Source organism: Notothenia rossii (genome assembly GCF_949606895.1).
Source record: "Notothenia rossii genome assembly, chromosome: 6".
NCBI lineage: Eukaryota > Metazoa > Chordata > Actinopteri > Perciformes > Nototheniidae > Notothenia > Notothenia rossii.
Window position 1 is genome coordinate 25368126 of NC_136909.1, and position 23413 is coordinate 25391538.

A 23413-nucleotide genomic window follows, 5' to 3' on the forward strand; every position below is an offset into this window, starting at 1 on the left:
TGTTCTTATAGCTGTTGTTATTTTGTAGAGCTAAAAATTACGCAACCAAGTGAGATAAAAGAGAGAGAAAGAGAGATAGAGAGAGAGTGTGTGTGTGTGTGTGTGTGTGTGTGTGTGTGTGTGTGTGTGTGTGTGTGTGTGTGTGTGTGTGTGTGTGTGCGCGCGCGCGCGCGAGTGTTTGTTAGAGAGAGAGAGGCTGGTACTGTACGCCTTCCCTAATAACCAACAGAAGCTGCAAGGGGCGGTGTCTGACAGACTGATAGAGGAGCTGCTGCCACACAGCCTCCACTTTTACGCATCAGTTGTTTGTGTCGAGGTGTCAATGCTGAGTTTACCTTGGATTTGGATTTTAGACAGAAATTACGACAAGGGTCTTTACATCGTAACTCGGTTTTAAGCTCCATCCAAAGTGAAGCATACACCAGCGGAGTGTGTGTGTGTGAGTGTGGAGCCAGAAAAGTTTCCGTCATGGGAGCGCATGGATGGAGATCAGCGCGTCTTGTGTTTGTCGTCTGTGGATATTTAGCGTTTTTCTTCGGGGAACTTGTTCCGCGGGCTGAGGCGGGCTGCAGGGGGAGGGAGAGCCCAAACTGCTGCACCGGCCGGAACAACGAATGTTTTGAATACAGCAAGAGAAAAACAGTGTGCTACTGTGATACCTACTGTCAGAAAACCGGGGACTGCTGCGAGGACTATCAGCGCGTGTGCCAAATATCTGGTGAGTTGCTTATTTTATCCTGCACAACGACATTTGACATAAAATGCATTTATGCTTGGAGGGATCGTAGCTCAACGTTATTGATAAAGGAACACCTATCCTGTTCAGATTGAGTCCTCAGTGACGCCTGTTGTGCATTGTTGTCCCGTTTGAGCCAGATATGGCTGGCATTGAGGTGACATGGAGACAGTGAGACATACTACACATAGATGTCTGGTTGTGCTTTATAGAGCATTTTTCAACAGCTGGTTGTGAGTATTGGTTTTTAAGTTTGTAGGGTTGACCTTTGAACTAACAATCCAGTCCATTAAGTGGTTGCAAAGTTAGGTGAGTTTGATCATAACAAAGTCCCAAATCATCACCACCAATTCCACCTTAACAAAAATAAGAGTACTGTGCAATATGAATCACCAAATCAAGTTTGATTATTGACCGAATCTTTCAAATGTGAGTGTATTTAACTTCTTCCATCATCATGGCTGCTGCAATATATGGACAAATAAGGAAACACTAGTGGAACAGACTGCCAAAGAAGGTCAGGATTACAGTAGAGCTGTCTCTGAGATGTGACAGAGAGAAAAACACTCAAACTAACTGAGCTCTTACAGTATGTCATCTTAAGTGCACAAAAACAAGCACCTGCTGGGCCAAGCTTACTAGTCAAAGAGTACTTTAATGCTGCAGGGATCCCTCTATTTAGGCACATTCATTGTGTACATGGTGAACCTTTTTTGAGTGATGTATCTGTGCTTTGAAGGGAACAGCCTGCCGCGTCCAAACTTGAAACAATCACTTAAAAGTGTGTACAAAAGTACTTTTATGGAAGCTGTAATTTATGTATTAGACCACACTGTTTATGGTTTACTGCCAGGATAGCTGAACCCTCTTTGAGTCACTCTTTAACAGCAGAATGGTATACTACTGCACTTACTTTCAAAAGTGACATACTATATGATTTATTTTCAACACTTTAACAATAGTTAATTGGTGCTTAAATGCATGTTTACAATTGGAAGAACCCTCAAGCTTTATTTTACTTTTAATACCTTTTTCCACTTCAAGGTTTGCGAAACGGCAGAGGTGTGTCAACTGGCAACAGCTACTTACTACACATAGGAAGAGATATTACATGCTCAGATCACAAATTGAGTTTTTTATCCACCAAACAGTCAAAGTTGAATAAACAGAGAGCAGCCAGCTGAGGGGAGTCCATGCAGCACTTGATCTTTCCCATCTGTCTGCCAAGCTGAAATTTAGCAGAATGAGCTCAGGAGAGCACCTCAGGTCAGCTTTGACTCATCACTGCACTGTTTAACAGCAGCTGGTCCTCCGCAGGTCAGCTAACGGCCGCCATGCACATCGGTTCAAGGAGGATGTATTCATCACAGTGGAGGCTCATGTGTTGCTCTGACAGGTCAATGAAAATGTGACACAGTACAGAAGAAAATGACACAGCAGTGTGATGCAGGTGTTACAGGTTTCCAAGATGAATGTGAATATCTGTAAATCAACTGAAAAGAAGAAATCATCTACAAATTGGTAACATTTATTCACACAACTGTAAATTATAAAAATGTGTATAGTGTGTTGTTTAAGGCTTTATGGTCTATTGTTTTAATCTGAACATGAACATAATGTCAACATGACATGGACATGACCTACAAATGCTGAATGGATCAGTGAGTGGTGCTGTGAAAATCACCTCGACTTCCTCCACCTGCAACCTGAGCATCTCACCAGTATAAACACAACATGCATCATGTGGCTTGGCTCACGTCCATCAGAGCGCCCTTACCCACTTTATACTCAGACCTTATCTGATCCTGATCCTGCAGATCTGCAACGCATCAAGGAGTCTGTCTGTGTACTGTCTGTCACAGTCTGTAATTTAGTCGTGTCAGCTGGAGCTGTGCAAAGAGCTTTGAGTGGGTGACAGAAAAAACTGGCAGACTACTTGCACCACTTGGACAAAAACACTTACAACTCTTTAGAGTTGAAACGCTTTGCTCTAGAGATGTTGTTCGAATGAAATACTTATTTAGAATCAAGAGAATGTTCCTGTGAACTGGGAGGTATGAACTTAAAACAAGAGTGTGGTGGAAAACCAATTCTCCCTACAACACACAAAGTAACGCATCTTAGAAGGATGGGCCATGCATTTCTTGGCCTGTTTTCATTTAAACACTGTTGTCTCGCAACTATAAGGTCTTTCTGCATCAGACGGGTATGCTGGCCAATTACCGGTGTGTTCTTGGGAGTTGTAGAACTTGAAAGATTTTGTGGCGTGTATTTGCATAAGTAAATGAAACCATTTGTAATCTACACAACTCTGCATAATCTGGTTTCTATCTAGGTTTCTAGATTTGTTTCTAGAAGTATTCTTCATTATCTTGATAAAGCTAGCCTTTGTGCAAGTTATCCTTCTCACAAATACACTAACAAAAGTAAAAAGGGTTACTTCTCTTAAGCATAATAAAGCATCCATCTTTTTCTAAACATACTGTACTGGTAAAAAGAGGCTTGGAACATGCACTTTAATTGGTGCTCCTTCAGGGAGGCTTTTAAGAGATATATTTTCTTGGATATTTCACTTTCTTCACCTTGATAGATAATTCATACAGAGAACTGAAAGCTGGTTCACTAACATAGAGGAACATAGCATATAAAGCATAAAAGGAGGAGGCAACTTAAACTTAATAAGACACATTTGCATTGAAAAACCAACGGGGGAGTTGTCTTCTGTGGTTGGAGTATTTCTGGTTATTTCCTTGCAGTACTATAGTAAGTCTGTAATTGCTCATTCCTCATCACAGTCTCTAGAGATGAAACTGTCCCACAGGAGGATCGAAGCTCATCTCCTCTGTCTGTGGTGTCTGGTAGTTCTCACTTCAGCAGGAAGACTCTGCCTCAGATACACCGGAGGTTTGCTCATTATTCATTCGTCTCTCCTACGGGGAACGGTATGCTGTCATGCCATGATGTTTGCTTCTTCCCACCTACGTTCACTCCCTCCTTTTCTTCCTTGCTCCCACTACATTCTCTCTTCAGCCTCTATTAGTAGTGAATGTTTGTTTCCAGGTTGGCTGAAAAGAGCCAGCTGTTGTAGTTTTTGCGACAAACAGTGTACCGCCCAGTTTCTCCCATACGGCATGCACCACGATAGATCTTCAATGTTGTTATTCTGATGCGCCTCGTCTGGCCTCTTCATGACAAGAAAATGCAAATATCTTATTCTATTTCCATCATCAAGTGTGTCAACAGTTTTCACAGGAACTGTTTCTTCAACAAAATGTTTTTACATTTGATTGATATTTTACAATTCTTCCATTCTGTGGCAAAAAGACAACTGCCTCAAAAGTTGATCAAATTAGACCAAACTGTTGTTCATGGCAAAATAGTGCTGGTGGTAATAATAAGAAAACGCTTTATATTTAAACCTCAGTGATCCAACCTTTAAAGGACAAATGCCTTATTTACATACAAATACATTTTGAGCCATGCTAGCCGCATGGTTCTATGTAAAACAAAGTTGGTCTGTCAGTCTGTCCACCACTTTGATCCAGACTAATGATGATGGTCCCCAGTCGATGAATCCTACTGACATTTGGGATCCCCTGATTGTCCTTCTAGTACCACGATGAGGACGAAAGTTGTGGCCGACTATGGATTAGCATGACATTTGTTTCACAATGGATTAGCATTAGTATGTTAACATTGTTATAATGAGCAAGTTAACATACTGGCATTAGCATTCAACTTGTGCTAATGTCAAACCTCACAGGGACACTAGAATGACTTTATCCTCTTAGTATACTATTTTCAAAAGCTTCCCTTGAACCTGAGGCAGATGTGTACGTTTAGTGAACCAGCTGCTGTGCTTTTAATTCTACACATGTTGCCGCAACTGTGAGGTAAAGTGCACTTAGTCTTTGAAAATAAACAGACAAACCTTTCACTGACAAGAGAACATTTTTAGTTGCATCTCATGTTTTGCGTCATTGTTCTTTTATTGCAAGGGAGTCATGATTAGGAATGATTATTTCTTCTATGTTTTACCATGTCTTCAGTTATTACAATTTCAGCTATCATAAAGTGTTGGAAGGCCATGAAATGCAAACTATTATCGGCTGTGTTTGATATGAACCCTTTTAATTAGTCACTTTGCTTGGCTCCTCTTCTCGAGGTGTCTACAGGAAGCAGTCATGTAACCTGTTATTAGGCCTCAGTCCCGTGTCTTTCACCCCTTTTATCAGGCCTCTCCTTTTGTGTTGCTGAACATTATAAGTCTTGTCTGATGGGACCACAGCCCAGCTCTCTACATGGGAGGGGGGTTGGCTGTGGAGGGTTGGAGGTGCAGTGGTCCTTTGGAGCAGCTGGACATCTGGGTCTCATCAGAGAGTTGATGGAGAAAGAAAAGAGGGGGTGGGAGAGTGAAGAAGAGGACCAAAACAAGGGGACAGATGGGGAGAAAGAACAAGGGAGAGTGTGGGACAAAGTGATAAAGGGAGAGGAAGATAAAGCAAATTGGGCGGGCAGTGCTGATAAGTCTTTTGTTATGAAACCCTAAAAGGGAAGCAGCATTTAGGGAGAGCGAAAGTGAGAGCGAAAGAATGCCAATATGCCATTATCTCACTGTATCAAGTGTGACTGGAGATTAGTTGACAAGTAAGAAGATAACATTTGCTGAGGTTGGATACACATTCAGTGGTTCGATTCATTTAAAAGCATGTGTCTGCAGCTCTGACAACAACCAGGAAAAAATGCTGAAAAAATTCCAAATTCCAAACAAACCCATTTTACATTAATCTCAGCATTTTTTTAAATTGTAGCTGTAACTGAAGCTTCCATGTCCTTACCGATCACTTGAGGAAACTTTGTGCAGCTCCAGATGAAGCCACAAAAGGTTTATACACTTCCTTCTCATATGCAATCCCTCAAACCTGTAAACATACTTGGATGTGTAGAAGTGGTGGTTACCCTTTAAGTTATACGTTATTAAGATTCAAAGTCAGGTTATCTGTTGAATCATTTAATTGACAGTAATTTGATTTAAATGTCATTTGATATTAAATCCTTGGTAATTGGTACACATTATTGAGCCCCAACTAGTAAAAACTAACATTCAGGATCTATGAGGTTAAATAACAAAAACATACATTTTATTTTGGCCTTCAGTTTAAATAGCTTGTGTCAGTTTGTCAGTGTTTTAAAAGTAACTTTAACATTTACTGTGTGCCTCCTAACTATTGGACAATACAGACCTAAGTAGCCCATAAAACACTGTCTCTGTTTAATAATAGAAGCCTCTCTGAGCGGAAACAAAAACTTAAGAGTGCTTGAAACCACTTTGTAAAAATACCAGCTGATGGAAAAGACAAAAGCGGAACATGCTGACAACGAGTGCCATTTGTTTCCTGTATTGGGGTCAGAGGTCAGAGGTGCTGGCATGCTTTCTAACTGGGGACTTTCTCGTCAACAATGGGGACAGAGGACAGCGGTAGCTGTAAGCTCTGTGGGTCAGGCTGTGTCAGGCTGTCAGCAGGGTTATCATGTGGGTGGTGGGACTGTCACTCTGTTGGTACTCGAAACAGAGTGGGGGACCACCACAGTTTGGTAATTGCCTTCTGACCTCTCGTGGCTTGGGGCCAACAGGCAGAGACTTCCAGACAGGGCCTTATTCCTGTGAGTGTGTTGGTGAGTGTGTGTCAGTGTCCATCAGTGGGGTAGCCCCTTTTCCCCTCAGGTGGCGGGAACTCGCTGACTCTATCGGTTTCATTGGACACCCTCGGCAGTAAAGACCTCAACTGCCCTGCTTGCTCGTGCTTTTCCCAACATAAGAAACAAAAAACAGCAACATGTAAACTTCCCCTGGGAGCGTCTGAGGATGTAGAAGAGGAAAGGAAAGGCGAGGAGTAAGGATAAGAAGAGGTGGAGGGAGCAAGAGTAGGAAGCTGATACGGTGTTGGTGTGATTCGATCACGCCCTTTAGTGTTCTTTCAAGAAAGTTCCCTGTACAAGTCTACACGGTGTAATGTGTATGTCTGTGTGTTTTAGGGTGATGATTGACGTTGGAACAGACCCAAGTGGGTGGGTTTATCTGACAGAAATTGTTTTTTTGATGTGGGTGTGTGTGATGATCTGGGAAAGGCGAGTGTCAGGTGGGCAGCACTAATGTGCAGGAATGCAGAGATTCCACAGTGGCTTTGTGGATCGACTGTGTCACTGAGACAGCTGCCCCCCCTCCGAAACCCCAACAGGACCATGGGAATAAACCGCACAGGCGGCACCTTGAAAGCTCTCTCTCTCTCTTTCTACTGTTCACTCACTCACACACTCACAAACACACACACACACACACACACACACACACACACACACACACACACACACACACACACACACACACACACACACACACACACACACACACACACACACACACACACACACACACACACACACACACACACACACACACACACACACACACACACACACACACACACACACACACACACATACTTATCCACTTGCAGCATTGTACTGTGGTGTGAGTGTGTATTATAAAGACAGAGTGAGGTAGATTAGATGGCGAGGGAAGATTAGATTCAGTGATGGTGTATTTATCCTCTCCCTCCCTATAATTTCATCAAGAACATCTGAGAGCTTCAAGCTGTGCACCTGCTTTCATTAAACCTTTAATGCCGGCAATAGAAGGAATACTAACATCATTATTGAATGTTTTCACACATGTACATTTATTTTATTTTATTCCTTTGGTTTAATTATTACAAAAAATGTATGTGAATTTGGCAGGATGAATTTATCTTACTTGCAATAAAGTATTAAAAAAACACACATCAACATCATACTTTGTGAATAAAATGGTGTGTACTTATATTTTTGCATTAATTAATTTGTGTGTTTGTTGGAGTGTCCCTTTGCTTATTTGTCTTTGTGTTTATGGAGTGGGCACTTCCTTCTTAACAAGGCTGTTGAATGTCTGCCGCTTTTAAATCTCTGTGTTGAACAAAGCTTGATTACTTGCTTTGATCAGAGCAGCCATCTAACTGATACAGCTTCCTCTTAGCCTAATGTAATTGGCTAAATCAGCCTACTGAACAGGAAGCCTGATTGCTGCTACTGCTGTGTTTATGTGGTCTGCAGTTTGTGTGTGTGTGCGCGTGTGTGTGTTTAAGTGTGTAGAAGAGGGAAACCAGAGAGAACAGGATGCATAATTAGCCCCTTATTTAAATGGCACCACACATGATACCGGGTCACAGACTTCCTGTGTCTGGGGTTCAGCTGATCTGACATTAGTAGATGGTAATGACCCCTTCACTCGCTTGCCGCCTACCATGACCTACCTGAGTAAATGCTCAGTACAATATAATGCAGCTCCATATCTGGGTGTGTTTGCAACTCATACTTTCAGCCATGCAGTTAGGCATGACAGCAACGATTAGGGGAAAGTTTGCATCTACCTCTGGGGTTAAGATCCAAACCATTTTTCAGAATAGTTGACAGCTGGAGAGACCTTAAAAAAGAAACTGTTTTGATAGCAATTTGATAATCTACGTTACAAATTACATTAAAGGCTGCTTTTAACCTCTCTTATATGGTGTTTCCTGATTTTGTCTGTTTCATATTATTTAAAACTGATATGCTTGGACTCTATGCTCCTTCTTTGTATTACTTATTCTTATTTAGTGACTTTCCTTCTCTCTGTCTCTCTGTTTCCCTAGCAGCCATTGACTGTGTGGTGGGATCTTGGGGTTCATGGTCATCATGCACAGCTCCGTGTGGAGTGGGCAGCACAGAGAGGAGTCGCCTAGTGTCTGTTCCCCCGAGAAACGGAGGCACGCCCTGTCCTGACCTCAAACAGCGTCGAGGATGCTTTGGAAACAACGCCATATGCAGCACGGCCAAAGGTACGTTTGTGAGATTTTCTACATGCCCCAATGCTTGTGTTTATATTATGATGCACGCACTTCAGCTCTGACCTCTGGTACATATTTATCTGGTGTTCCGATATTCTCTGGGGTAAATGCTGTTAACACTTTTACTGTAAATAACAGGCCTTATCTCCAGCTGCACTATTTCATCTGCCTCAGTTATGCGCACACTATTGAATCACCTTCTTAAACACCAGAACACAGATAAACACTTTTTCAAGTAGATTTCCAAGAACACCACTTTGAGTCATTTGCTATATTCATTTTGAGTCATGGTATGAGCTCTAACAGATAAAATGTAAGATGTGTTTATACTTTTCTGTAATTTATTTTTAAAAGATTCTCTTCAGTGTAAGTAAGATTTTCACTCTTCTTTTGCATTTCTACCTTTTTGTCCCCACACCTGACCTGCAGAGGTGGCAAAGATCCTGCCTGATTCTTTCAAGAGGAACTTCAAGGACCCTTGGAGACGACCACACATGCTGATAAAGGAGGAGAAGGCCAGGTAGGGCCTCTATGATCAGACTGCAACAAACACACAGACTGCTCACGACTGACCCGCGCTGTTTTGTCTGTAGTGCTGGCTTTCATGTGCAAAGAGTGGGTTATTACAGCCCATTGCATGGGGCATTGCTTAATATATATATTTCTATAGAGACATTGACTTCTTACAGTAACATAAGATTTACAGTGTTCCATTTCTAAAACATTTACGCTTTTCATTTAGAATTTACCAGCTCAATATGTTGATAGCATATCTTTAAAAGCATAGCTTTAACTAATGACTACATTTAAACATTAATATACAATGCTTTTGTGCCAGTAATCATTTTATATAAGAAAAGTGTTTTAGTTAGAGCCACTTTTGTTTGAGTTCCAAGCCTCAAGGCTGACTCTTAACCTTTCTGACGCAGCTGGAATTATATTTCAGCTCCATATCAGTTTTTTCTCAGTTTTGACTTAGTTCCAAAGGTCACTCTGAAATCAACTTGTGCTCCCAAAGATTAGAGAATAAAGACCAAGTCCAAGGTTGCGATAGCAGAGCTTTGAAATTGCTTTGACTGTGTAACATTACTACAATCATGACTATTTGACTCACGAGCTAACCTTCTCTGATAAGGCAACCATAATCCATGTAAGAGGCAAACTCTCCCTGCATGGATGTCATCTTTGATCTGAGCTGATTGCAGATGTTGTCAGAGCAGAAACATCAGAAATCAGGGAATAAAATGACTGCTTGTTCCCTGATTGCCTGCAAACCTTTCATACTGATTAAGATGGACATTGGATACTTGTGTTTTGACTGAAATACAGAGCATCAGGGGATTGGTAGCACATTACTCAAACGTGATCCATCCAGCATGGATGACACTGAGTTAAAGGGATTTCCCACAGACATCTGGTTCCCGTGGGTCCCTGGTGTTGTCATTGAAATTGACCCAAAGGGACGAGGAGTTAAAATGATATGAAATGATGGTCTGTATTTGTCTTTGGGACTCCAGTTATAGATGGGAGATTAGCTGAATGAGTAATATTTCATGCTGATGGTGAGGTAAGAAATGGTCAGGATTCTGTTATGCAGATCTGACTTTAAACTCTTAAAGGCTCAACACAGAGCAGAGCTAATATCTTTTAGGAATTAAGACATAATAATATTTTATCTTTTTTGTTGTAGAGTGGTTTGAGGTTTTCATTATTTAATTTTTTTGCAATTCAAACCTAATTATGGGGGGTAGGGGGTACCCTCAAGTAAATGCATGTGCACATGAACTGAATGTGGTATGTCCTTGTTATATGTATTATATATTCTTTTCTGCGTCATTCTTAAACAATCCCAAGCTATATTTGATTGAAAAGGTCTGATCTAAATCCATCAAGCATAAATTATTTTTGAATTTGAGTTGTCACTTTTCTCTACTTTCTGCACCTTATATTCACTCCTTTTTATTTACATTTTCTCATTTAACCTTGACATGCAAGCATGGACATTCGACATGAGAAGAACATTTTAAAAATATTGATGAAAAGAAAATGTTATAGTTGGAAAAAGTCTGGAAGAATCACTGATAAAAACTGCAGCGTTATGTTTTCTTTGACAAACCTTCCCACTGGGGATGGTGTTTTGTCACAGATGACTGAATCAGAGACAAAATAAATGGTGCAGATGTTCAAAGTGCTCGCCAGAGAACATAGTGAACAGAAAAACAAGACTTTATTATTATTCCCAGTACAGACTGAGGTGTGTTTATATTAGGATACTGCAGGTGACCGTGACATGTGGCTGTTTGTGATTTGTGATGTGAGTGTTTAAACCTGGCTTGTGTCTCTGTGCCTTCATCTGTTTTCCATTTTCCTGTTTTGATGTTGATGGCGCAGAGGTTTATGTGACGTAGTGATAACAATCCAAAGCCTAATCCAAGAAACAACAACATTAGATGTGGAGCACTCGGATAAAGAGTTGTGAAATAGTTCTCGCTTTAGACCCAGAAATGTGTGATTTGACCTTATGACCCATGTTCTTTCCCAAATATTAGAATCAATTGTTTGTGAAATGGTATCAATTATTGTTGACACTTTCCCTCCCTCTCTTTACTCTGTGCTTGCAGTTACTGTGTGTACCTGCGGGTGAAGCAGGCCAGTGCAGCGTGTAAACTCAAACTGTGGAGCGCTCAGCTGGTGAGAGAGAGGCTGGTCTGTGCCGAGTGTCAGAGTGATGCCATGTCAAAGTCAAACCGCTGCGGAGGAGACGGCTTAGAAAGTACCCGGTAAACCAAGCAATGAAAATAAATAAAAAGACATGTTGATGCATTACACCACTGACAGTTTTACAGTTTATGGATGTGGGCCTCAACATCTATAAAGTTGCTTTTGTCATTTGGGGAACTTGGCTTAAGAAAACTAAAAATAGAACAATGTTTTTTCCCTTGTCAGCAAGTGAAAAGCCAGATAAACAAGGCACTGAGAGACTAATTAAAATATGTGTTATGACTTAGCATGCATTTAAACGTACAGTATGTTGAGTGTAGCTTAATGGATGTCTGGTGGATCAGGTAGCAGCTGCATCTAAAAGAAGGGAAACACCCTCCTCATCACAGATGGTATAATACTTTGTACTTGTTAGCTATCATCGTAGGTGTAATCATTTGCTGTGTAAACCGCAACTAGAATGAAATATGTTCATATATGTTTATATATTATATATTAAATAAATACTTTCATTACTTGTGCAATTAGCAACAATTAGTTTGGCAGGCTTTAATCTGTGAAGAGTATCCAGAATGTTAAATCTGAGCTCATAAATGCAGCTATATATGGGCAGTTGTAAGCCCTCTGTTCAACACACATTTTAAGTCTGCAGCGCCATGAAAAGCATCGATTTGTTCGTTTGACATTGGATCATTTGGAAAATTGTTGCTCCAAAATCATATTGGCCTCATCTTGTTTTAAAGTTGTTTTATTTGCATTTATTTGCGTCTTTAATGCAATGCAACTTTTGACATCTTTTTTAATTAATATCTATACTCTGCCAACATTACAGTCATTATGTGTAGAATTGTAGGCTGGGTTAACCCATGCATACATGTTCACCCTTGAACCTATAATGAAAAAAACAATTCAATTGTATTTTGTTCCATGCTTGATATATGTTCATTTTCTTCCTAGAACGTTCTGGGCGGCAGCTTCAGTCCCGGGCTGTCATGGTTCCTGGGTGCGGGAGTCGTCCTCTGAGGGATGTCGCTGTCCTCCCTACTCTGTGCTCTTCGTGTGAGCCCACATGCAGTTACCAGATATCCGTACGCAGGGACCAGACTTCCCTCCGCAGCCCAAGGCCAGACCCTCCGATCCAGATTACTGGATGGGTAACTCTAGGAGATCAGCAGCATCCTGCCACTTTTTCCTTTCACCTCATAACTACTGTATACACACACACACACACACTCTGTACTGTATTTACTAAGCACACAGAAATTCTTGCATCCATCTGCAGATATTACAGCCACATTGTTTCCTTCAAATCACAACATCTATGCCTTTTTACCTCTAAATCTTTGCTATCTACCTCCATCAATGCAAGTGCATTTGTTAATGCATAATGTATAAATATATAAATATATAATTTTGCTTTATACATTTTCTACTTTTGATTGTTTATGTGTTATGTATATGCGTCTATATAGCTAAACTTATTAGTTAAACAGTTAAAACCTTAAACAGCAGTTGCTGCACCCAGTTTAGCCCTAGCCAGGATAATCACCTGCAGGCTGGAGATGCGGAAAACTGGCTCATCCAAATTGTATCCTATGCTAGAATCCTTAAGTCAATATATCTGTGTCTTACAGTTTTTTCCCTGTTATTATTTCCTTTAAACAAAAAAAAACATTTATACCAGCAAGTCAGTTGAATATCAGGTATTGATTCTCAGGTGCTGAGATGTATGTCTTTGTCTCCCATTAAGTCCCTTTTTCCCATCCGCCTCCATCTGATGGTCAAATGTGTTAGTAGCCTTAAAGATGTTTTTAGGTTTAGTTTGAAAAACTAATGGCGGAAACAATTTCCATCTGTTTATACCTAATGTTTTTGGAGAGGGAAAAGAGCCATTTAAGAGAATTTCACTGTGGTTCTCTCTGTCCTCTGTGTCCAAGACAGAAACAAATTGCTTCTTAACTCTGTTTTCTCTCGCTCCCTGCCCTGCTCAGTCATCTTACATCACAAGGGAGTTTTTTTTATTAGCAACGTGTCATCCAGTAAACCACATTACCGCATATAGCCATGTTACTCCCATTTTATTCATTAGCAGGATCTCCTCCCGGCGCTCCCCACAAATCTGATCTGCACTTCTTTTCTCTCCCTGCCCTTTACTGACTCAGGGTCAGTCAGCTGGCTCAGTACACCTTATCTTGCACTTCTGCTTTGAGAAGAGGACACATTTAGTCCCAGTAAAGGTTTTTCTGTGTCTGTGTTTGTGTGTTTATTTATTGTAAAACAAGCGATGATGTTATAGTGCAGCACAACATACTCTGTACACTGTCCATTAGTGAAAATAAACAACTATACCTTCATTTTCTCCCTTGTCATCATTTCAAATGTTGGTATTTCATTGCATCATTGCATTCAGAAGTTACACAGACCCCAATTAGCATTTCTGACCTCTCTACTCTGCAATTACTATTATGAGCCTGGCCCCGCTAAGTATATCCCTCACGTTGACCAGTGTTTACATGCAGACGTTAACAGTTAAAAGAAGAGCGCTTTTGAAAATACATAACCTAATGCAAACATTTAGCCATCAACATACTTGGTTGAATTCCTGGCATTTCTTTCCCTGTGGTGTAAGCGGTATGACGAAAAGCAAAATGACAGCTAATGTATATAATCATGTATTTGTGGCACATTCTCCTACAATTTTGGTTTGTTTATGTGATGTGAGTGTCAGAGATGATGTGTGGACAGGCTAAACACTGCACAACTTAAACAATCTGGTAGTACATCTGCTACCTGCACGTTTTTGTTTTTACAGAAGCTCTAGAGAGAGAATACCAAGATGTCCAATTTGTAAGCCAGTTTTCCTCCTGCCTAGCGTGATGTATGGGCAAGTTAACTGAACATGGAGGAGTGGATGTGTAAACCTTGACTGTGACCCTGATTGTTGTTTATAAACACCAAATAAACCACATTATTAGAACATTATACTTTACCATATTTTGTTGTCTTGTAACTTCCTAATGCATCAATTGTATTGCTCATTTTGTCAGGATGCACTGTACATTCTGGCAGGTATGTAAGGAGGAGTCCCAGCTGAAGAAAAGTTATAACAGCATAGGAACGATATTAAAAGTTTCAATTTTTTTCACAAAAGCAGAGCAGTTTTGTCTAAAGAATTGAAAATTAGCAGTACTTGGGCTTTGATAAAAACATCACAACCCCAGGATCCCACATTAATCCATTGAAAAATATTCATAATCTTGGCTTATTTCATGTCTTCCATCTCAGAGGCAATTTAAATAACCTCTTCAATTTATCTCTCCAGCCATCCTCCCCCCTTTTCTCTGCACACCTCTCTCCTCCCTGTCCCCAGATCCCTACCAGAGTCCCCTTCGTCAGCACAACTCTTTATTTTCCTTTACTACAACAGTGGCAATAGAGTGCTGTCAGCCTGACAGTCCATCCCCTCTGAAGCAGGCTTTACCCCCCTGGCTGCCCTGCCTCTGCTGCTAACCCGCTTTCCAAAGGGCAGGAAGGCCCGTCTCTGGCCCAGTGCCTGATGGGCTCCGACAGCAGTGTGTTCTGGGATTATGCCCGCTGAAAAGGGGGGCATTCCAGCACCAGCAGCCTTTGTCACAGCACGGCCACTGTTTGCTTTTGACAAGACAGCTGTTCAAAGCCCTCCTGGCCCCCACGACTGGCGTTAAGGGAAAGAACCAAGAGGTGACATCCGTTTATTGGTGATGTTGTGGGATGTGTGGTATCACCTCACCTGAAGACGCTTCAGCAGTATATACATCTGTCTGTGCATCTCACACAAATTGTTTTACATAATTACAATTGAGTGATAAATGCAAGTAAAAGTGACACAGAATTTTTTTGAAATGTTATACCCTGTAGCTAAAAAATATCTCTCCAACTAGGTGCATCTTTTTTCTTGACCGAAACTAAAATGGTAGTTGCTTAAACAAGGTGAAATTGGGTTGTCTGTATTATTGCATTTTGTCTACTGGACCATCCTTGACAGCTTTCCTCCCATTCTAATGTGTAAATGTAGGCCTAGCTGAGATTCCTGGGTCCTGATCTACCTTGTTTGTTTGTTGCCTTAATCTTCAGAGGTGAGCTTTGCATATTTGTTGGTGATACGGCATCATTCAACCAAATGTTGCTTCAAAAATAAAGCAAATATGAAATACATGCTTGAAATGTTTGGGAACTCCCAATAGAACAACCTTCAAGTTCAGACGTGCAGGGGCCTCCTTCAGCATGGGGCCCTGGTTGGTACCCCCATTTTCCCCGCTGTGTCGCCCTGTTGTGCATGTATGCGATTTTTTGAAGTGTGTACTGTAATTAGAGAGTCATCCTAATGAAGGCTTGTTGCCAGTGTAAGAGCAGCTGGTCCAACACAGGAATGATAATGAATGGACGCCTGGACAGGACCAGAGCTACACACAGCTGCTACCCAACAGAGCCACTATAGTAAAAACACACACACACACACACACACACACACACACACACACACACACACACACACACACACACACACACACACACACACACACACACACACACACACACACATCCCATGATGATCATACTAATAAAACAATTATGTTATATTGTATTATATTAACAATGTCTTGTTTTTAAAGATTGGTGTATTGTATTTGCAGTAAAATATGAGCTTCTTTGCTTAAAGGCTAAACATTATTTAACAAGCTCGTAAGGAAGCCTAGCTCTGTAGCTGGAGTACAACTGGACAATCTTGAGGAGGTGGCAGAGGGGAGGAGGAGGAAGCTGGACAGTATCCTGGAGAACTCCTCCCACCCCCTCCATGCAGAGCTAGTGAGGATGAGGAGTACGTACAGCCACAGACTCATCCCTCCTCGGCACAGCACCAAGCGCCTGGGACAGTCCTTTGTGTCTGTAGCCATCAGGCTGCACAACAAGGGGTTAACAATGTGACACACACAAAAACATTGACCTGCACACATCCATGTAAATATATTTAACAATCCGGACTCAAATGTATGTTCATTACATTAATTCTTGTTTTGACAGCTACTTACCTTTATATAATTGTAATGTTAACTTTATCTTTAATTGTATTAATCTACAGTGCATCTGTACTGTACTTTCGCTCTCACTCTGTTGCTGCTTAAACTCCTGAATTTCTCCACGGGGATTAATAATGTTCCATCTTATCTTATTTACTTGATAGTTTTTGTGTTTTGAAGGGAACTTTGGGGATATAGTTTTTGGGACATATTTGAGTGATGTTTAGCTGTTATATACGGAAGAGGATTAGGGCCACATGAAACATATTTTTTAGAAGTGACATTTTTTTCTTTTGGGAGAATTCTGAGGGAAAAAAAATCCCCAAAGAATTGTTTTTATGTGGCCCTGATCCTCTTCCGTAGTTATACGTGTACTATAAAATGTCAGCTATGAACCCCCGTCATTTAAAAACACCTTACATTACAATGCATGAAAATGTTCAAGCAGTCATCAGTGGTATCTTTCTGCAGGAGCTCATAAATTCCACCCTGGAAATATGGCACCACCTTGTGTTGCTATTGACTTACTGCTCTACTTTACCAGAAACACAATTTATAAAACACAGGAAATGTTACTGTGTTAATGTGCTTAGAAATGTTTTATTGGGTATATGGTTTCAGTTTGAATACATGATATTAAATGAAAAGTTCAAACATTTTGACCACAAATGATAATTTGTTGTTCCATCGTTGTAACAGAATTACCTTGTGAAATAATTGATTAGTGTACTTTATAAATCATGTATCCGGTAACATAGTGATTATTAATTCCTATAGTTTTGAGTTTTTATATTCACAGCTTCATATTGTTTACGCTGTTCAAAACTCACTCAATCACATTGTGTAGAATTCAATACAATTTAGCAATATAAACAACTTATATAAAGCTAGGCGAAGCAGGGAAGAACATGAAAGAAATTCAAACTAAATCTTCTAATAATCAAACAAAGTGTCAGACAGTAAGCTGTAACAATGGAGACGAAGGCATGTGGCAAACAAAAGTCAGTACATACTGTACGTACATTTTGTGCTTAAGGCAAAAGTGATCTGACCGTTCAAAGTGTTTGGTGGAGGCAACTCCAGGAAGTTAGCGCTGACATTTTAACCTTACATACAGAACATTCCATTTATAGACATATGATGTATAAGATATAATGAATATAAAAACAATCTATCATTATTTGTCAAACCATCTGTTGATAAGAAAACAAGTAGCCAATTATAAGTCTTTGGCAAATGGCGATATAGAAAATCTAATCCAACTCTGACCACCCGGGAGCTTGATAAAGCAGGGGAAGGAAAAGCAAACAAGTTAACAAATCACATTTCTGAGTGAAATATTTGACTATATCATCATGTCGGTAAAAAACTGAAAATAAGGAATTCATAGACAAATCTGACATTGAACTGAATATTCAGAAATGACAATTCAGTCATTCAAGAACAAAATTAAAATGTCTTAAACCAGCATTAAAAGCACACTTTAGTGTACTGAACATAGGCGAGGATGGAGAGCCAGGTGAGAGGATGAACTGTTGCCTTCTTTTGTTTCTGTAAACTGATTCAAAATGTTTGCTTTATTTGAGGTTTTTAATCTGTTGGTTCGTGTTTTGGATTTTTAGATCCATCTTGTCCACTTTATTCATCAGAGAATCAATGGAGTCGTCCTGGTCATTAATCTCAGCCTGGAGCCCAAGTCCAAGGCTCTTCAGTCTACTCAAGCCACTGCACATCTCATCTAGGTCATTCAGAAAGGACAGCGGACATTAGATAAAATGTGGTTTAGCAGGAAATACTTTCACACCTAACTTTGATTATACAGGACACTGAATAATAATTGATGGTTATACTTAAGAATAACACGTTTCATTGTAATGGTCACTTGTAAGGTTTTGCATTATCAAAATACTCTCAACTGTACATCATTATCTAGGAATAAATACAAGGGAACAAAACCAACAAGTTTTACCTAAATTATTGTCGAGGGTCAGGTGAGCCTGTTTGAGGTGTTGGTTCTGAGAGTATCCATTCTGCCTTGATGAGCTGTCACCTGTTGATGCAGAAGCTCCAAATGCTGGAACATAGAAATGAGAGACGGTGGAAGCCAGTTTCAGTGATGCAAACACAGGTATGGTGAAAAAAGGGAGAACTATTCGAAACAGAAAAAAAACAGCGTTATATACCATCTGACAATGGCCTGTGCTATAATGCTTCAATTAACTGGCTATTCTTTATAATATACTCAGATCAATAGGAGACAGAGATGTTAAGTTATAAATCAAGGGTTTTATTATTATTTACAGCAGGGGTGGGGAACCTTTTTCCTTTACATTTTTACAAAATCCTCCGAGGGTCGTACAAATTATTGAACTCAACCTCTGCTAAAAAAAACACAGCAAATTCATTTGGCCTTTCTTTAATGCTCTGCAAAGAAAAAGCAACCTCTTAATCCAGATATCTCACCATGACTCGCGAATGCATGCATGTGCACGGTTGTGGCATGACCACCAAAACCGAAAGATATGGACACAAGATGTGTGCAAATGTATTTAGTATCCATGTGAACATTATTTAAGTGGGGGTGGACCTAACCTCCTCTAGGGGGGTCCGGGGGCATGTTCCCCCGGGAAGATTTTTTTTTAAATATTGAAGTTAAAAGCATCAATCTGGTGCACTTTGAGAGCAACATGAGGAGATCTATGGGTACATCTTTCAACACCCATATGAAACAGAACTGTAAGCAGATTTTTCTTTTTGTATATTTTACAAATCACTCTCCTTTTAAACTCTATTCTTGTTATCTTTAACAACTTTTTTGTTACAGTCATATAGTATTTTATACCTGTTTTTCATTTAGTCTCTAATGTCTCATTAATAACTATAATGATCATATCAAGGTGTGCCTTAACCTTATTAAGGCACAGAGGTTATTTGAGCCTCTCAGGAGAGAGCTCTCTTCCACCTGGTTGTAGAAAAGCTCTTTCAATTCGTTAGCATAGCTAGCTAACCAGATGCTAATAACAACAGATCGCCACTGTGTTTACAACTAAAGACACAGCCACGCAAACACTGCGGCATGTGTACTGCTCCTTATGGGTACTGCAATATTTGAAGAGCTGGAGCGGCGTTCCGGTGCTTTCCGTCAGCACTCCTTTCAGACGAGACATATACCACGTGAAGACACGTTACACTCGTGTTGTGTTCAAGGAACCTGTCCTTGGCCAGGAAAAACAGGTACTCACTTGTTTAATTATTTTGCGATCTAGATTTCTTCTTCTTTTTTGAAGTGAGAAGCTGTCCGTCAGTTGGACGGACTGACTGACGGACCCCCCCCCCCCCCCCCCCAAAAAAACGAAAACTCTTCGGTTCTCCACGAATAACACAAGTCACCCCAAATCAGCGTTAATAAAGCGGGAGGCGCCGAAAAGCGACTACTTTGCATCACTGCAGTTTGTGATAAAGCTACGCCATTCTGATTGTCTTGGGCCAACTCTTACCTCCTGTTTCCAGCTTTCTCAGATTAGGGTGGCTGGCTTGGTACTTCTCTTCAGTTTCTCTGCTGCTCGACAGGGCATTCTGCAATCTGACAGTCAGAGAAACATGGTTCAGCAATGTCAATGACAAGAAGCTGCGAATGGCTTTGCACATATGTATGGTAGCATTACAAAAACACTAATTCTGGGTCGTTGTTATGAAGGTTTTGTTGTTAAATAATGCTCTCCAATTTGCTCAATAAATCCTAAATACATAGAAGTGATTTTTACTGTGCAGTGAATACATGTACCTGCTGTTGTGTTAGTGGATCTACAAATACCTATTAAAAATACATATCTAAAAGTGTCTGGTTTATCAGACTTTGTTTTAGACTCTGGGTTGTGGTTAAAATAAAAAGGTTTGGATCAGAAGATACTGCTCTTTCCTTTTAAATTTAGATTGGATTAAACGTACTGATTTAGGAGAGAGCAAAGGACAAAACAAAGTATATTTGAGCAGTAAGCCTCAGGACTGCTCTATATTGAAGCCCTATTAAATGTATCTCTCACCTTGAAGTAATGAAAATGACAGATTATATCAGAATTGACTTGGAAGATGAATAAAAAGGATACATGCCAAGTTCAGTAGCGGATTAAGACAGGACAATTAAAATGAGGACTCTTTATCCATGGTATACAAATTGCCGACCATACATTGGTTTGCATTTGAGGTTCCACCTGTCATCACACATTATTCAAATCTATATTGTATTGCATTAGGAAGATTGGATTGTACAGTAACTGAACATATGTTGCACTGGTGTACGGAATAAAGGACACTCACTTTTAAGTCCTAAGAGTCATGACATGCGAGTCAATTTTGGCCATAAATAAAGGATCTTACTTTGCTGTTTTTAGAAACCTAAGATTCTTATTTATGTAGCAAATTACCCTGAAATGTAATATATTTAAAGTTAAGCATTCTTGATTATTTATTCACATAACTATATTGAATATGGAATAATGTTTGAAGGTTGAGTTTTTTTTAAAAATTAGTATATTTAAGTCAGTAAGCTAACTAACCAAACGGACTGTGGGTTGGTGATAAGAGAGATGTGTTGATAGATGAAGTATTCCATTCATTTAGAGAAGGCCAAACAAGTTCAGAAGATGAAATACCAGACAACATCTTGTCTTGTATTCTGCCTTATGATATTATCACTGCGTTTCTCAACTCTTTTTACATCTGTTTTAAAATGATATCACCACATTGATATGTCAACAATTTTGTTATAATATAGGACTGAATGCTACCTGTCGTGGGCCAGGTAGGCCTTTGGTTCTTCAGGTGGTGGTGGCTTTGTCTCTGGCTTGCCCTTGAAGTAATTAACAAGGCCGCCCCACACACTTTTTATACCGTTGATGTGCTTCTGGCTGGTCTTAAGGTCCTGATCCATGTTGTCCATCGCCTTGTCGGCCCTCTTCAGAACTTCCCCCTGTCGCATCAGCTCCTACAGAGACAAAGACAGAGAGGTAGAGCAAAAGAGAGATAGAGACAGAAAGAGAGAAAGAGAGAAAGAAAGAGAAAGATATTGTACAATATATGTTGCCATCGTCTGTCATTGTAAGTTTGATTAGTTTAACATACTTCAGCAGTTTCCACACCCATCTTCTCCGATTCATAGATGAGGCTAATGGAACGGTGACTGCTGTCCACGGCAGACTGAGCTGTATGCATCACTTCCTGCTGGAGGTACCTCTGTCTCCTCTCTGCATCAGTCAATTCACTGTCACTGGGCTCGTCATCAAACTCCTTTCTTTTAGGCCTAAAGTCAGCCTCATCGTCATCATCTGCAAACGGGTTGTGGGTTTTAGGGTAGGCCATCTGTGGAGCAGATACAGAGTGTTTGATACATTAATTCAAGGTCTATTGGACATTTACAGAGCTTTATATCTCACCACAAACCATTTAAAACCATTATTGAGGTCAATAATTCACTTTCACACCCAACAGATTATTTTCTGTGAAATCCCAATATTGTGGAAACCATTTAAAGTGAGAACAGTGAATATTTTATTACATTGCATTTAGCTGACACTTTTATCCAAAGCGACTTACAATAAGTGCATTCGACCAAGAAGATACAAACTTGAAGAAAACAGAATCATATAAGTACATCAGGTTTCATAGAGCCAAAACATTTCAAGTGCTACTCAACTTTAGATAAGCCAGTCCTTCATTAGTATATAAGTGCTTTGTTAGTACTGTAATTCTATCGCTCGAAGTGGAGTCGAAAGAGATGAGTTTTCAGTAATAATTTATATACAGCCTTCCATTGGATCTTAGAACAGCAACCTCCATTTGAAAGTCAATTAAAGACCCATCTTTTTAATTTGGCTTTTAATTTGGGGCAATTGTAATTTTTAGTAGTATAACTGTTCATGTTTTATTGTTTTATGGTTCAGTTATATAACTCTTTCTGTTTGTTTAAACCTTGTTCCCTGTGTCATTTCCTGTCATACTCCGTAAAGCACTTTGGGCTGCGTCAAGCATGAAAGGTGCTATATTTAAAATAACAGTTATTAGTTACGATTATGATTATTATTGTAACATTAAATCAACAGGTTTCCGTTTGAATAATACATTAAATTAACTATGTTGATAAAAACAGTAACACTGAATACTACGTCACACATTTCAATTGTTGCTCATCTATATTCAAATGGCAGTGGGGACACTAATCAATGAAGTAGGACAATACATGATACCATTTACTATAATTCTAGGCTCTGATAGCTTGGATTCCTTTTGCCTTTGACGATTAGTATAATATGTTCAGCTAACGTTAATCAATGAATATATTGATATATAGAATATAGAGCAATGCAATTCCGACAATAATGTTTTGATATGCTTGCTTCGTTTTACTGATTAACATTTGTTTTGCGGATCGGTATACATGTTGCTTTGAAAAATGCTATCCCAACTTTAGGATAAATTAATTAAAACCTTTTTTTCGCTTCAGTTAGGCATACGTTCAAGATGATAAAACACATTTTTAGGAATATCTCAAGATGTTTCCCACAGTCACCTGCTAAACACCTAATAAGACATAATACTACAGATAGTAATAATACAAGTTATAATGCTAACCTTGGCTAAGGGGTGTAAGGTTGCTAGCCAACTGATAGCTAACTGCTAATGTTAATTAACAAAGATTGCAGGCTAAATACACAAACCGACATTAAGGTTTTCTTGTCGTAGAATAAATTATGGCTTATATAAACATAGAAAAGTTTATGTATTTATAGGATGGAGTTATTAAGAGACAAACCCTGTAGACGTTGTTGTTTCCTTATCAGCTGACTGTTAACAGCAGAATATTTCCGGTCACGTGTACCGACGTAATGTCCAACTACTATCATGCGCAACAAAAACGCAGTGACACCGAAGTACTTTTTTTTTTTTTTTTTACCGAAAAACCTTTAATTATGACCCTATAT

General features: G+C 39.8%; 2 protein-coding genes across 3 annotated transcripts; one reads left to right on the forward strand and one right to left on the reverse strand.

Moving 5' to 3' along the window:
- Window positions 1-245: 245 nt before the first annotated feature.
- On the forward strand, window positions 246-13733 carry LOC307044514 (somatomedin-B and thrombospondin type-1 domain-containing protein). 2 transcript variants are annotated; one of them, XM_079689822.1, is made up of 5 exons: window positions 246-718; window positions 8464-8649; window positions 9088-9178; window positions 11280-11438; window positions 12337-13733. In XM_079689822.1, exons 1-5 carry the CDS (start codon window positions 469-471, stop codon window positions 12440-12442), a joined length of 792 nt encoding a protein of 263 aa, XP_079545948.1. In that variant the 5' UTR covers window positions 246-468; the 3' UTR covers window positions 12443-13733. The 2 variants fall into 2 exon arrangements, with proteins under 2 accessions (XP_079545948.1, XP_079545949.1); XM_079689823.1 differs by having other exon boundaries at window positions 8467-8649.
- Window positions 13734-17016: 3283 nt separating this feature from the next.
- snap29 (synaptosome associated protein 29) lies at window positions 17017-23379 on the reverse strand. The gene is made up of 6 exons (XM_079686450.1): window positions 23245-23379; window positions 21558-21794; window positions 21224-21420; window positions 19934-20019; window positions 18406-18510; window positions 17017-18174 (listed from the first exon to the last, which is right to left on the reverse strand). The coding sequence occupies exons 2-6, from the start codon at window positions 21792-21794 to the stop codon at window positions 18014-18016; spliced, it is 786 nt and encodes a 261-aa protein (XP_079542576.1). The 5' UTR covers window positions 23245-23379; the 3' UTR covers window positions 17017-18013.
- Window positions 23380-23413: the final 34 nt, after the last annotated feature.

What these genes read in the sequence shown, in the direction of transcription:
- LOC307044514 (XM_079689822.1), top strand. Translation starts at nt 469, where the DNA reads ATGGGAGCGCATGGATGGAGATCAGCGCGTCTTGTGTTTGTCGTCTGT. An exon ending in GCGCGTGTGCCAAATATCTG is followed by an intron (nt 719 to 8,463) that starts GTGAGTTGCTTA and finishes CTGTTTCCCTAG; the next exon opens with CAGCCATTGACTGTGTGGTG. An exon ending in CATATGCAGCACGGCCAAAG is followed by an intron (nt 8,650 to 9,087) that starts GTACGTTTGTGA and finishes CCTGACCTGCAG; the next exon opens with AGGTGGCAAAGATCCTGCCT.
- snap29 (XM_079686450.1), bottom strand. Translation starts at nt 21,794, where the DNA reads ATGGCCTACCCTAAAACCCACAACCCGTTTGCAGATGATGACGATGAG. An exon ending in TGGGTGTGGAAACTGCTGAA is followed by an intron (nt 21,421 to 21,557) that starts GTATGTTAAACT and finishes TTGTCTCTGTAG; the next exon opens with GAGCTGATGCGACAGGGGGA. An exon ending in GAGAAAGCTGGAAACAGGAG is followed by an intron (nt 18,511 to 19,933) that starts GTAAGAGTTGGC and finishes TCTATGTTCCAG; the next exon opens with CATTTGGAGCTTCTGCATCA.